Raw genomic sequence first — 15,574 nt, 5'->3', positions numbered from 1 at the left:
TAGGTAAGTTGAGGGTCTGACGGCTCCGGGGATTTCTCCCATATCCGCATATGTTCTATGTATCGAGTGACAGTACTCTGTCTATGCCAGAGGTTTAAAAATAATGTATGGGTCATGTGGTATGTAGTTTGTTGTGCCCATTGTTCATTTGGCCTGTGGTCGCCGGGCCCCCAGTGGGATCCGACGTTACCATACCTAGCGACGGGGACGCCGGCCGGGTGTACCAAGAGACTAATTATACTCTGGCAGGTCCTGCCACTTACTTTCCTGGGATTTTGGTGACTAGGACCTAAAATAAAGGTTGGAGCTATCGCTGTTGATTTAAGTAAAATTGCATTTAGAAAGCACTGCGTGGGGTTTTACGCTGAGAGAACTGTTTCTAGAGAGCCTAAAAGTTCGGGCAAAATTTGATGTGTTTTAAATTTGGACATGTGGGGCAGTCGCTGTACAAGAGAAAGTGATCGGAGGGAGTATATAGATGGGGGGATGAAATAGGAAGAAGAGGGGTCGGATAGGAATTGATAAAATAAGGATGTGTTGTATATATATATATATTTATGCCTTTTACCCTTTGGCTTGTGGTTTACATCAGTAATGAAGACATTCTATTATTTTGCTTGCAGTCCTGACAAGAGGCCAGTTTTATAAGTTGTGTTGACAATATCATAATTTTGTAAAAAAAAATTGTAATAATGTTATAATTCTATAATTATCTTTTATTATGTTTTTATTTTTTTGTGACTTCAGCTGTCATTACCACCTAATTTGAATATATAATTGATTATTTCAATTATGATTCACTTATACCAACACTATTTATAACATCCATCTATATATAACCTCCATAGCATGGACTATACTAATTATAGTCCATGCTATGGAGTTCCAGAACTGGTATACTGTCATTGTGAGGGATTTGCAAAATACAAAATAGTACCAATCAACCACTCCGATATTTTGGCTCCCTCTCTATCATTGGGTATGGTTGCTGGAAGGGAATTTTTCCTTTTGTTCAATTTTACTTTTTTTCTTTTTGCCTTACTCAGTCCATTTGAACAAGTGGTGCAAATAACATATGGTGCCTACACCTTATTTTGATTACTTAAAGAGAATGTGTAAGTTGGCCAAATAGGTAAGTGGTATAATCAGTCTCATCACATAAACCAAAATGCTAGAGGAAAACCAAACACAGTTTTCAAATCAGCATCCAGTGGTTTGTCTCGTCCACATATTTTGTACTAATGAAAATCCTTTTTTTCCCTGTTATTAGAAAGGCTAGATGATTGGAGTAGGTAATTTATTTAATAATAATAAATATAAGAATTATTTTATTTATTTATTTTTTTTGGTTTGATGCTGTATTAGCTTTGTTTTTTTATGTCATTTTGTCTATACTAATAATACCAAACACTAATTCTGATATACTTGCAATTCTGTTTATATAAAATTATTGAATTGTCACTGCTTTTGCACCATGTTTTCTTCATAGTGAACTGTTTAAGTCAATAATTGGTATTGTTTTCGATGCCAATTATTGACTTGAACAGTTCACTCTAAACAAAACAAGGTGCAAAAGTACTGACTGTTCAATAGCTTCATATAAAATAATTGCCTTAGTTTATATAAAATGTAACAGAATCTCCCCCCCCCATGTTTTTTTTTTTTTTTTTTTTCTCTCCTCTGGGAAGAAATATTACTACAAGCTATCCTAGCTTGTAGTAGTATTATTTGCTGAGTTGATGTTTTTTTTAAAAATTGGCCAAATAGATTCTTATGCCTAAATTATTCTGAAATTATTAATTGTTAAAGGTGTTTTTTTTCCTTAATGAATGTCCCATTTTTTTCAGTCTGCACGCCAAAAACAAAAAGAAACTATTAAATTATCATTAAAGAGAGAAAGAGGAGAATTGGATGATGAGCCACTTTCTTTAAGGTGAGTTGTCTTGGGTTTATAACATTTTTTTGACATTTAACATTTTGTTACAAGACTTTCCATTGGGATACTTGATTTTGCTTGCTTTGTCTAAATGTCTGTAAAACAGGAGGTTTTACCTCTTGTATATGTATATGAGGAAATTCATAAAGCATTTGAAGACAATTTTATTTTCAAATTAAATATCTTAAAGGACAGTGTATATAAAAATTATAAAAATTTATAACTATAAACAGTTAATAGCAACAAGCAGAATTATGTAAAAATGGGATTACTTTTAATGTATTGCAAGTTGCCAGCTGACTGCACTGCATTGCATTGTTTAAACCTATTTTTCCCTTGTCTATTTAGACAAACAGGAATTGGGGAAAGATTTAAAAAAAAAAATAGTGCAAGTTTGGCAGACTCTTTGTGCAGGGTGTTTTATGGCATGTGGACCTTACTTTTGGGATTGTTATAAACATGTACCCAAAATCTTTTGTTTCCAAGTTGCAGTCCTTTTTTTATGCCCTGAAATGATTTGTTCAAAAAAGTCTTTTGGTCTGTAGGTGGGCAAATCAATTACAACAATAGGCAGGTGGGTATAAAATTTGATTAGTATTGCAGTGTGCACAGTCTATACTGGAATACATATATATAGTGTTATAACTGCATTGGGATATAGGTTTAGGGTTACATTTTGTATTGAAATTTTATTGAACTTGAATAGAAATCATGACTCAGACCAGAGCAGCAAAGCAAAAGGCTCAAACTAGTGGAAGTGCTGTGCCTCAGGGGACAATTGAGGGGGACGGTTGTCCTCTGACTCACAGTCTATTGATGAAATGCACTGCTTGTTTGATGTTTGTGGAGCAATCAGGAATGGGACATGATATTGCCAAAGGGAATGTCTTTGTGTGTGCGCGATGTAAGGAGTGCGACGAAATTAGGAGCCAACTCGTCATTTTTATGGGCTTATATGAGAGCTTGAAGGACGGGGTGGATGCCCTTGAAGGATTTAAATTGAGGGGCCCATCAAGCTCTCAGCTGCCCACATCAGTGCCAGAGCTTACACTTGAACATCACGCAACACAGCAGCAACCCCCAAGGCAGAATGCGCTGGTCCAAAGGGAACTAATTGTTGTAGGTGACTCTATTGTCAAGGAAACGGGGAACATATTGTGCAAAAAGGATAGATGGGACAGGACCAGGGTATGTCTGCCAGGGGCAAAGGTTGATGACGTTGTAGGGCAGATATCATCCTTTAAGGGCACAAAGGGTGATATTGTTGTACACATTGGCACTAATGATATTAAGAGTAGGAGACTGGCAGAATTACTTAACAAGTACATGACAATGCTGAAAAAAAGCTGTGAGTTAGGGTTGAATTTGAAAGTGTCTGCAATTCTGCTCAGACACGATAGGAGGGAATATATGATGAGAGGCTTGTCGATCAATTCGGCCCTGGAGAGATTGTGCAAGGGGTAGAATTTTTCTCAGCCTGGTCTGTACTTGTTAACAGGAGAGACTGCTTCTACAGGGATGGGATACACTTAAATAGAAAGGGTGCAAGAATGTTTGCTGATGCTATCGAGGCAGAGTTATGTGGGTCGGAAAACTGCTAGCTTGGGGGGATACACAGACTAATAGATTAACAGTAGCCGCTGGCAGAGGTAAAAGTGATTCTTGCATTACTTCTATTGAAATGCAATTGAGCACCAGCCTGGAAAGCAAGGCAATGGGAATTTCCAGTACTGTTGGAAGTCATAGTGGAACAAGTAAATACATGGGCTGTGTTAGGGTAACTATGAGTAGAAACAGGTGCATATACACCAATGCTAGGAGTATAGTTAATAAATTCGATGAGCTTGAAGTGCTAGTCAAGACATCAAAGGCAGATATTATTGGGATATCAGAGACATGGTGTCACACAGACATAAGCAGTGCAGAACTGGAATTTGGGGAGTACAATGTGTACAGAAAGGATAGACAAGACAGGAAGGGAGGAGTTAAGAAACATAAAATCTAAGCAAGTGCATCCAATTGATGTGGGTGGACAATGCAGTGTTGAGTCTGTTTGGTGTGACATAAGCACTGGGAAAGGAAAAATGAGAGTAGGTGTGTGTTATAGGCTTAATGAATCTGATCAGTATATATCTGAGCAATTGTGCAGAGAAATAGAGTGGACCAGTAAATTAGAGTGTCTTATAATGGGGGATTTTAATTTCCTGGATATTGACTGGAATTTGTGGGTTGGTCGCCTACACACTAGCAAGGCTTTTATGGATTTATTGGATGATTGTTTTCTACAGCATGATGTTCGGTAGGCAACTAGAGGGAGTAATACTCTTCATCTGATTATCAGTAGTGATTATTCATGCATCAAGAATCTGCAGATAAAGGAACCACTAGGTGGCAGTGATCACATTGTGCTGAAGTGGGATTTACTCAGAGAGGTAACTGCCATCAAGGATAAAGGGAAGGGTTTTTGCTTTCGTAAAGGTGATTGCAGTGGGACCAACTGATGATGTTACCAGCAGCAAATTCAAAATGGGAAGCATTCAAAGAATTAATCTTGAAAGCTAATAGGCTTTTCATACCAACAAAGAAATATTGTTCAAGATTTAGGCCTAAGTGGATGTCACATGAACTAATTAGACATGTGACAGAGAAGAAAAATGCATGGGATACATATAAATTAACATGTGACACAGAAGCCTATGATAGATATAAGTTGTTCTGTAACCAAATTACAAAGGAGCTTAGGCAGGTGTAAGCAGATTACGAAAAATCTTTGGCAAAGGATGCAAAGAAAAACAGCAAAGAGTTCATTACTTATGTAAACTCTAGAAGGAAAGGGATGAATCAGATTGGTCCACTTGATATCGATGGTTCATCTGTTGATGATCCTGCTCAGGTAGCTAACAAGCTAAATGAATATTTTACATCTACATTCACGCGTGAGGAGTTATTCAGCGAGGGGAATGCCAGAGGTGAAGTAAACTCTTTCAGTTAGCTAGATGATTTTGTAATAACTGAGACTAAAGTGGAGGAGAAATTGTTGAAGGTAAACACAAGAAAGGCGCCTGGGGTGGATGGAATCTATCCAGTTATATTAAAGGAGCCGGCAAAGGAAGTAAGCAAACCCTTAGCCATAATTAAGAGAGCATGGGTACCTCCAGTTCATGGGTACCTCTCCTGAGTCCCTGGACTCAGGAGAGGTACCCATGAACTGGAGAAGTGCAAATATGACCCCAATCAACAAAGGAGGATCAAAGGGAGAGACAGGTAATTACAGACCTGTTAGTTTAACTTCTGTTCCGGGGAAATTAATGGAGGCACTGATTAAAGAAATATGGCAGGATCATCTAGACAAGACTTCAGTTATAGCTTGGACACAGCATGGGTTTATTAAGGGGAAGTCTTGTCTGACAAATTTGATTGAATACTATGTAGTCACAAAGGAACTGGATGCAAAGAATAACTTTGATATCATGTATTTGGATAAGGCCTTTGATACTGTTGCACATGGAAGACTGCTGCACAAATTGGAGCAGTGTGGCCTTGGAGGCAAATTGCTGCTAGGGATAACGGAATGGTTGAGTGGGAGAAGACAGAGAGTGGTAATCAATGGACACTGCTGCTCTTCGTGGACTAATGTCCCTCAGGGTTCAGTGTTGGGTCCATTTTTGTTTTCTGTATTTATAAATGATATTGATGATGGTATATCAGGCTTAGTGTCCAAGTTTGCAGGCGATACGAAGATTGGCAGGGTTGTTAATGACACTAATGACAGTACACCGCTGCAACAGGATCTAGAAAAGTTGAGCAGATAGGCTGAGAGGTGGCAAATGAAATTTAACTACATGTAGGAACCAGTAATCCCAGAGTAACGTATCAACTCTGTGGTACGACACTGACAGTGGTAGAGAATGAAAAGGACCTGGGGGTAATTATGCAGGCAGAGATGAAGTTTTTTGAGCAGTGCAGACGGTCTGCAAGAGTAGCTCATGGTGTCTTGTCAATGATATACAGGAATTTTTCTAGCAGAGATAAGGAGGTGATTATCCCCTTGTATAAGGCAATGGTCAAGCTGGAGACTAGGCACCTGCGAGGTGATCTGATTGAGGTGTATAAAGCCTTGAATGGTTTGAGCATGTTCAAATCAGATGGGATTCTTCCTTTTGCTCAGAATAATCGCCTGAGAGGGCATAAATTTAAATAGAGGATAGATGGTTGTAGGATAGATGTGCGGAAGTTTACCTTTAGCCAGCAGGTGGTTAATTGCTGGAAAAACTTCCATCTGTCGTTGTAGACGTTGATAGCTTAAATAGATTCCAGGCAGAACTTGAGAAACATTTGGAGTGAGTGGATGGGTGAAATAAGGTTTTTTTTTTTTTTTTATTTTGGCTGATGCTGTATAACTTGCTTTCTTGCATCATGTGCCTTTGCTAATGCTAATGAGATTTTTTGTAGCCTCACTTTTGCCAGTATAATGTTTCATTCTTGATTCCTATTATCACCTTTAGAGAGGGACAACCATTTCTTAATTTTATTTGGAATTAGTCTCTAACTTTGGTTGATCAATCTAGCTCTCTCTTTGTGCCTTGGATCCATTTATTGACTCACCAGGAAATGTATTTTAGCCACCACCAAATGTAAGCAGAATCAAACACATTTTTTGTCTCTTCCCTCCCCCAGCAACAATAAAGGGAAGTTCTAAAACTTCCTTTTTTAGAATTTTTTAGCCAATTCTTTAGACTGTTTAGACAAATTTTAGCCAATTTCCTTGAAGAACTGCAATTTATTCAAAGAAATTGGCTAAATCTTGTAGAAGAACTGCAAGTCATCATTTACTTGAAACTAGATTGATTGTAGGTTCCTAGCACACATACTCATACATTGTAATCCACTTGATGTAGAGTGCATTATGCTGTTTTTAAACTAGCATAACTGTTTTGTAGAGTCACCACTTGTTTTCTAGTTTTATCCTGCTGCCACTGCTCGCTAACTGCAGTTTTAAATGTAGTACTCAGATTGAAAATTTAATTCTGAAGAGACTTTATGTAAAGCCACATTTTGCACATTAGTAAAACTTAAAATGAATTCTTTTTATATTTTGGGAACTCTTCTCACCTCCCCTGGAGACCCTATCTCACTTTTCATTGTTCTTTCTTCACATTTTTTTGACACATCCATGGAGAAAATCCCTAGTAATTCTTGGTAAATTTGCACTGGCCTTTTTTTTTTTTTTTTCTTTTTGTGGTTTATGTTTTGATTTGGTTGAAATCAGCAGTTTCTTTCTAAAATTAGCAGCAATATATTTAACATAAAAATAAATAAACTTAGTTTTTCAAACACATTAAAAAACTTTAATATTCATAATAATGTCCATATAAAAAATGAGATAAACCTAAACATGTGAATAATCTTGAGTACTGTATATAGGTCTGGATGCCACATTTTACTAATGTGACTTCTTTATAATTTCCTTTCAGTCAATCTTGATATTCCAAGTTGAATATTTTTAGATGAACATTATAAATCAGTTATTTTCATTGGCATTGTATAATCAAATTTTTGTCAAGCATATATTAAATTTTTTTTTGGTGTGAAGGAGCACAAAACTAGTTATAAATAAATCATTTAGTTTTAATCGTGCAAATGCATGATTAAAATTAAATTAGATAATATAGTTGCTGCTTTATTAATACTTCTGGATTTTATCCCATCTTGTATTTATAATTTTATACTCTGAAGAAGTGCAGATCCAACAGTAGAATATATTTGGTTGTTTTTGGCAGAATGATGCTACTTGTATGTATCTTTTTACTTGGTAATTTTTTTTTAAAATCAAGTTTCCATCATTCTGACTTGACCAAGAATCTACCAACAGAAAAATTGTCTTCAGCCATTGGATTAAAGAATAAATATATGTTTGACTAGTTATTTACGTGAACAGATGTCATTTTATTAGAAGAGCTCGCAACTAGAAAGATGTTTTTCGTGATACATTCACCAAAAAAAAAAGTCTTTGGTAACATTCTTTGGTAACATTTTTTGGTAACATTCTTTTCATTTCCTTGATTAATTTTTGTGCAGAATTTGCCTCCTATTTTTCCACAGTACAGTGTGAATCTGTAAGAATATTGTGTAAGAATTGTTATTGTTTGTTATTTGGTTTTTTTTTTTTTTTTTTTTTTACGAGCATTAGCAACTAAGGCCATATTGCTCCAGGATATGCGGTGGTTATTCCCTGACCTTTCCGCATCCTCCGTATTTGGTGGTGACGGGCTCGAACCCTGGTCTAATCAAGAAGCGTGTGCTACGCACTGCTGCTCCTTCCCACCTGGCTACAGAGGCGCCGTGTAAGAATTGATTGTACCACTGATTGAGTGAATGATTGCATAAGTATCCTATTATCCACAAAAGACTACAATCTATCTACAATCTACTACAATCACCCACCTATCTACAAGTTCTAGATAGGTGGGTGAGCTGTCATAGACTGAGAAAGGTCCTGCTGAGCTTCAACATCATTTAGCCTGAAGCATTAATAATAATTCAAGCAGTAATAACTATACCAGACTATCAATAGGAATTGAATGATTTTGTGATAACTGAGAAGAAAGTGGAAGAGAAATTGTTAAGGCTAAAAGTAAATAAGGTACTTGGGACTGATAAAATCTTTCCAGTTATATTCAGAGAAGTAGCAAAAGAGGTAAATAAACCTCTAGTTATATTTAAAGGAGCATCCTCAGATTCAGGAAATGTACCCATAGATTGGAGATGTACAAATGTTTCCCATTTTCATAAAGGGGAAGAGGAATCAAAAGAAGTCAGTGAACAAAGAAGTAATGTGGGATCATTTTCACCAGAATGCAGTTATGTAAATTGCAGCACAGATTCGTTAAGGGATGACCTTGTCTGACAAATGTGATTGGCTACCATGATGTGGTACCAAAGGAAACCTTATACAAAACAATTTTGTCATCATATACTTAAATTTCGGCAAAGCTTTAGATACTGTTCCCCATCAAAGACTGCTATACAAATTGGAGATCTGCGGCATTAGAGGCAAGTTTCTGCCACGGATAACGGGATGGTTGAGTGGTCATTAATGGGCATGTTCTTCTTGGACTAATGTTATTAGTGGAGTCCCCCAGTGTTCAGTGCTGGGCCCCTTATTTTTCACAATTTTTTTACCAGTATTGATGAAGAAATATCATTTTATGTCAAGGTTTGCAAATAGTATAAATGTTGGTGGGATGGTTAATGGCAGACATCAGGGTAATGCTGCAATAACAGGCGTTGTAAACAGGCTGTTAGGACAGCTCATGGAGTTCTGTCAGCAATATATAGGAATTTTGCTAGCAGAGTTAAAGGAGGTGATTATTCTGTTGTATAAGGCAGTGGTTAGGCTGAATATTGAGTACTGTATACAGGTCTGGATGACTCATTTTAGGAAGGATGTGGATCTGTTGGAATGAGTGTAGAGAACAGGAGTAGCAAGATCAGTGAGAGGAATAAAAGGGTGCTCATGCCAAGAAAGACTACATTTATGCAAATTTCAGCATCTGAAAACTAGCCACCTTTGAGGAGATCTGATTGAGGTGTTTAAGGCTTTAAATGGATTGAGTAAGGTAAATAGTGATGATAGCCTTACTCTTTCTTGGGCAGCACATATAAGTAGGCATTAATTTAAATTGAAACAGGATGATTACAGAATAGATATGCAGAAATTTGCCTTAATTCAGTAGATAGTTGATTTTTGAAACAAACTTTCATCCGCTGTTGTGGAAGTGGGGAGTTTAAATAAATGTAAGGAAAAACTAGACAAATTATTAGTAGTGAGGTGGTGATGTGGGATTATCCCTCACTTCTTTGCTGTTGTAAGCATGCTTACTTGCATCATATACTAAAATTTTTATTTCACAAATTGTTTATTAATTAGACTGAGTTTAATTGATTTCAGAATTAATGGCATTTTCCATAGAATATTGATTTTTCTTACTGAATATTATAGTAACAAAATTTATGCAGTAAATATGAGAACTATTTTTAATAATATATTTAGCAGAACTCTTCGTGACACTTAATGACTCTTTGTAATTTTTTTTATTTTATTCTTAAAATCTGTGCAATTTTTAGTTCCCTCAAATTCAAAACACAGGTAATAATTGCATTCACTGTACTCATCTCTAACCTGTTATGCTGAACAGTCCATTGTATTTCCATTAAAGAAAATATTCGCTCGCAGCCGACATTGTGGTCCGGAATTGCAAATAAACATGAACATAATTATATGTATATTTCATCATTCATTCTATGGGTGAACAGTCCACAGGAAAATTATCCCTTTTTCTGATACAGAAATGTTTGGAAAATATAGCTGGAACTCCAAAGCAGTAAAAAGATTAAAATCAGTCAACCTGCTAACCTGCTAATTGAGACAGCCAATATACAACAGTCAGATCAACTAATGAAAATGTCCACCTTGGGCGGTATTCTGGTTAGAGTTTCATCCCATAATACCACCTTGAAAGGAGTAATCTCTGAATGGAATCTCCTCAATATAACAGAAGAAGAAATATTACAAGAAATGAAAAACCAAGGAGTCAGTCATGTTAAAAGAATAACGGTCAAAAAAGATGGAATAATCATCGAGACCAGAAATATCATTTTAACTTTCAGTACTCCAAGTCCACCACAGCAAGTGAGAGCAGAATACGTGCTTTGTCAAATCCGACCCTATATACCAAATCCAACGTGGTAGAGATTACTAACATGTTGGTCAAGATTTTTGCAGCTCCAGCGAACGCCAAGTTTTCATTTATATTTAGTCCTTTTATTGACTTAATTGTTATACTAAATTATTTTCTATAAGTAGCTTTATAGTTCTAGCCAAGCTCTGTGGTTTATTTTGAATTTAAATAGTGATTTTGAAAGTTAATACTTAGTGTCCATAGATTTTACGTTCATCACTTGCCACCATTGTGATATGATACAGAACACTGTAAGGTTTAACATAAAACTAGATAGCGAAATATGCAGCAGTGTATTAGAAATCTGTTAGATTAGTATAGTATTATCAATAAAATTTATTAATCTTATTAAATTTCATTGTTAATTAAATTATACTTAAATGGAATCATGACCCTGACTAGAGCAGAAAAACAGCATTCACAGAATAGCCAGAGTGCTGTGGCTCACGGGAGAACCGAAGGGGGTGATTCTTCCATGCATTACAGCCTAAAACAATGGGCAAAATATGAAGAGTTTGCAGACCTGTCTAGAACAGGACATGATCTAGCCAAGGAGGACGTGTGTGCTAGGTGCAGAGACTGTGAAGAAATTAGGTGCCAACTTGGTGTTCTGATGGACGTCTATGAGAATTTGAGGGTAAATGCCCTCGAAGAAATTAATATGAGGAGCCCATCAAGCTCTCAGCTGCCCAACTCAATGTCAGAGCTCACTCCTGTGCATCAGGAAACACAGCGACAATCTCCAAGGCAGAATGCGCAGGTCCCACAGGAACTAGCTATTGTCAGTGACTCTATTGTCAGGGAGATGGGAGATTTTAATTTCACAGAGATTGACTAGAATTTGTGGGTTGGTCACTCACACACTAGCAAGGCTTTTGTGGATTTAGCAGTGTGTTTGGGTGGCAACTAGAGGGAGTAATACTCTTGATCTGATTATCAGTAGTGATTCTTCATGCATTAAGCATCTGCAGATAAAGGAACCACTAGGCGGCAGTGATCATAGTGTGCTGCAGTGGCATTTACTAAGAGGTAACTACCATCTGGGGTAAAGGGAAGGGTGTTTGCTTTAGTAAAGGTGACTATGGTGGTCTGAAACAGTATTTAAATTCTATATGGTGGGACCAACTGATGATGTTACCAACAGCAAATTCAAAATGGGAAGCATTTAAAGAACTTATCTTGGAAGCTACTAGGCTTCTCATACCGGCTAAGAAATATTGTTAAAGGTTTAGGCCTAAATGGATGTCAGATATGTATCCCATGCATATGTATGCATGGGATACATATAAATTAAGAGGTGACACAGAAGCCTAAGATAGATATAAGCTAGTCTGTAACAAAGTCACAAAGGAAGTTAGGCAGGCAAAGGCAGATTATGAGAAATCATTGGCAAATGAAAGAAAATCAGCAAAGAGTTCTTTACTTATGTAAACTCTAGAAGGAAGGGGATGAATCAGATTGGTCCACTTGATATTGATGGTTTAACTGTTGATGATCCTGCTCAGGTAGCTAACAAACTAAATGATTATTTTGCATCTACATTCACATATGAGGGGTTATTCACGGAGGGGAATTCCAGAGGTGAATTAAACTTTGGCAGTGAGCTAGATGATTTTGTAATAACTGAGAGTAAAGTGGAAGAGAAATTGTTGAAGATAAACATCAGAAAGGCACCTGGGTTGGATGGAATCTATCCAGTTATACTAAAGGAGGAGGCAAAGGAAGTAAGTAAACCCTTAGCCATAATGATGAGCGCTTCCTTAGGGGAGGTACCCATGGACTGGAGATGTGCAAATGTCCATGAAGTCCATGCTGTGTCTTAACTATTACTGCAGCCATGTCTAGATGATCCTGCAATGCTTCTTTAACCAGTGATTCCATTATGGAACACAAGTTAAACTAACAGGTCTATAGTTACTTGTGTCACCTTTTGAACCCCCTTTGTGAATTTGGCGATACATATGTACACCTCCAGTCCATGGGGACCTCCACTGAGTCCAAGGAAGCTCTCATAATTATGGCTAAGGGTTTCCTTACTTCCTTTGCTGCCTCCTTTAATATAACTGGATAGATCCCATCCAACCCAGGTGCCATTGTTATGTTTAACTTCAACAATTTCTCCCTCATTGAATAACTCCTAATGTGTGAATGTAGATGCAAAATAATTGTTCAGTGTATCAGCTTCCTGAGCTTGATAATCAATAGTCGACCCATCTACGTTAAGTGGTCCAGTCTGATTCATCCCTTTCCTTCTAGAATTTATATAGGTAAAGAACTCTTTGTTTGCTGTTTTTCTTTGCATCCTTTGCCAAAGATTTCTCGTATTCTGCCATCGCCTGCCTAACCTCTTTCGTGACTTGATTACAGACTTGTTTCTATCTGCCATAGGCTTCTGGGTCACCTGATATGCATCGCATACTTTTTTCTTCTCTTCCACGAGCCTCATTAATTCATCTGACATTCATTTAGGCCTAAACCTTGAACAGTATTTCTTAGTTGGAACGAAAAGTTTAGTAGAATCCAAAATTAAGTCCTTGAAGGCTTCCCATTTAGAATTCAACGTTGGTAACATCATCAGTTGTACAGAATTTAAAAACCTGTCTGAGACCCCTGTAGTCACTTTTACAAAAGCAAAAGCCCTTCCCTTTAGCCTTGATGGTAGTTACATCTTTAAGTAATTCCCAGATCAGTACATTGTGATCACTGTCACGCAGAGGTTCCTTTATCTGCAAATTTTTAATGCATGAATAATCACTACTGGTAATCAAATCAAGAGTATTGTTGTACACGTTGGCACTAATGACGTGTCCAACCTTAAGAGATCTGCAGATTTACTTAACATGTACAGGTCAATGCTGAAAACAAGTCAAGAGTTAGGGTTAAATTTTAAAGTGTCTGCAATTCTGCCCAGACACGATAGAATGGATTATATGATGAGAGCCTTGTCAATCAATTCGACCCTGGAGAGATTGTGCAATGCTCAAGAATGTTTTTTTCAATGTGGTCTGTGCTTGCAAACAAGAGAGACTGCTTCAACAGGGATGGGATACACTTCAATAGAAAGGGTGCAAGAATATTTGCTGATGCTCTCGAGGCAGTGTTAGGTTGGTCGGAAAACTGCTAGTTTTGGTGGGGGGGATTCACAGACAAAAAGATTAACGGTAGCTGCAGGCAGAAGCGAAAGTGATTCTTGCACTGCTTCTATTGTAATGAGTAGTAGCCTAGATAGCAAGTTGATGGGGATTTCAAGTGCTGCTGGGAGTCATCATAGAACAAGTCAATACATGGGCTGTGTTAGGTTGTTTGTTATTTGGTTTTTAGGAGCATTAGCAACTAAGGCCATATTGCTCCGAGATATGCGGTGGTCATTCCCTGACCTTTCCGCATCCTCCGTATTTGGTGGTGACAGGGTCAAACCCCGGTCTAATCAAGAAGCGTGTGCTACGCACTGCTGCTCCTTCACACCTGGCTACGGAGGCGCCTTGGCTGTGTTAGGGTAACTAGGAGTAAGAACATGTGCATGTATACTAATGTAGCAGTATAGTAAATAAAATTGAATTTGAAGTGCTGATCAAGACATCAAAAGCAGATATTGTTGGGATATCGGAGACATGGTGTTACACAGATATAAACAGTGCAGAATTGGAATTTGGGAAGTACAATGTTTACAGAAATGACCGACAGGGTAGGAAGGAGGAGGGGTTATGCTGTTAGTTAAGAAACACATAAAATCTAAGTGCATCCAGTTGGCACGGGTGGACAGACCAATGTTGAGTCTGTTTGGTGTGACATAAACACTGGGAAAGGGAAAATGAGAATAGAATTGTGTTATAGGCCTAATGATGCTGATGAGTACAATGAACAGTTGTGCAGAGAAATAGAATGTGGCAATAAATCAATGTCTTGTAATGGGGGATTTTAACTTTCCAGATATTGACTGGAACTTCTGGGTTGGTCACTCACACGATAGCAAGACTTTTGTGGATTTATTGGAGGATTGTTTTCTACAGCAACATGTTCCAGAGGCAACCAGATGGAGTAATACCCTCGATCTGATTAATAGCAGTGATGACACATGCATTAGGAATTTGCAGGTAAAGGAACCACTGGGTGACATTTGATCACAGTGTACTGATGTGAGATTTACTTAAAGATGTAACTACAATCAAGGGTAAACGGAAGGGTTTTTGTAAAGATGACTACACCGGTCTCACAGTTTTTAAATTCTATAGAGTGGGATCAACAGGATCAACTGATGGTGTTACCAACAGTGAATTCTAAATGGGAAATATTCAGGGATTTAATCTTCGTTGCTGACCTTTTTCAATTGCATCTTCCTTTAACATTCTTTCTCCAATCTGGCATCACTCCTATATAATAGCATTCCCAAACCAGGAAAAGATCATTCCATTGCTAAAAACTATAGACCCATTTCTCTCACCAGCTGCTTAAGTAAAACCCTGGAAAAAATAATTCACTGTCGACTTAATTGGTTTCTTGACTCTGAAAATATAATTTCTGACAATCAATTTGGTTTCAGAAAGAATAGATCAGTCTTGGATCTCATGGTCAAAGCAGAAACAAACATCAGGAATGCATTCGTTCGAAATGAGCATCTCATCATGGTATGCTTTGATGTAGAGAAAGCCTTCGACACCACATGGTGTTTTGGTATCCTGAGAGATCTGCATTCCCTTGACCTGAGAGGCCACTTACCATATTTACTGAACTTGCTTCAGCACAGATCCTTTCAAGTTCAATACCGACAAGTCCTCTCCCAAACATATATACAAGAAGAAGGGGTCCCACAAGGCTCTGTGCTCAGTGTCACCATATTCGCAATAAGAATAAATCACATGACTAGAAATATTCCCAACACTGTGAATTCTTATCTCTA

General features: G+C 37.5%; 1 protein-coding gene across 2 annotated transcripts in view; it reads left to right on the top strand.

Annotated features, from left to right (window-relative positions):
* LOC150080877 (DNA topoisomerase I, mitochondrial-like) overlaps positions 1–15,574 on the top strand; it is a 551,188-nt gene that overhangs the window by 240,906 nt on the left and 294,708 nt on the right. For both annotated transcript variants that reach the window (XM_090381550.1, XM_090381549.1), the window contains one exon: positions 1,848–1,933. In XM_090381550.1, the coding sequence (XP_090237676.1) occupies positions 1,848–1,933 (86 nt within the window). The remainder of the gene's footprint in view (positions 1–1,847; positions 1,934–15,574) is intronic.

This window comes from Mastigoproctus giganteus, chromosome 9 (assembly GCF_048544385.1).
Source record: "Mastigoproctus giganteus isolate SK-2022 chromosome 9, ASM4854438v1, whole genome shotgun sequence".
NCBI lineage: Eukaryota > Metazoa > Arthropoda > Arachnida > Uropygi > Thelyphonidae > Mastigoproctus > Mastigoproctus giganteus.
The sequence above is the reverse complement of the archived record's forward strand: the minus strand, read 5'-3'. Positions and strand labels throughout refer to the sequence as shown.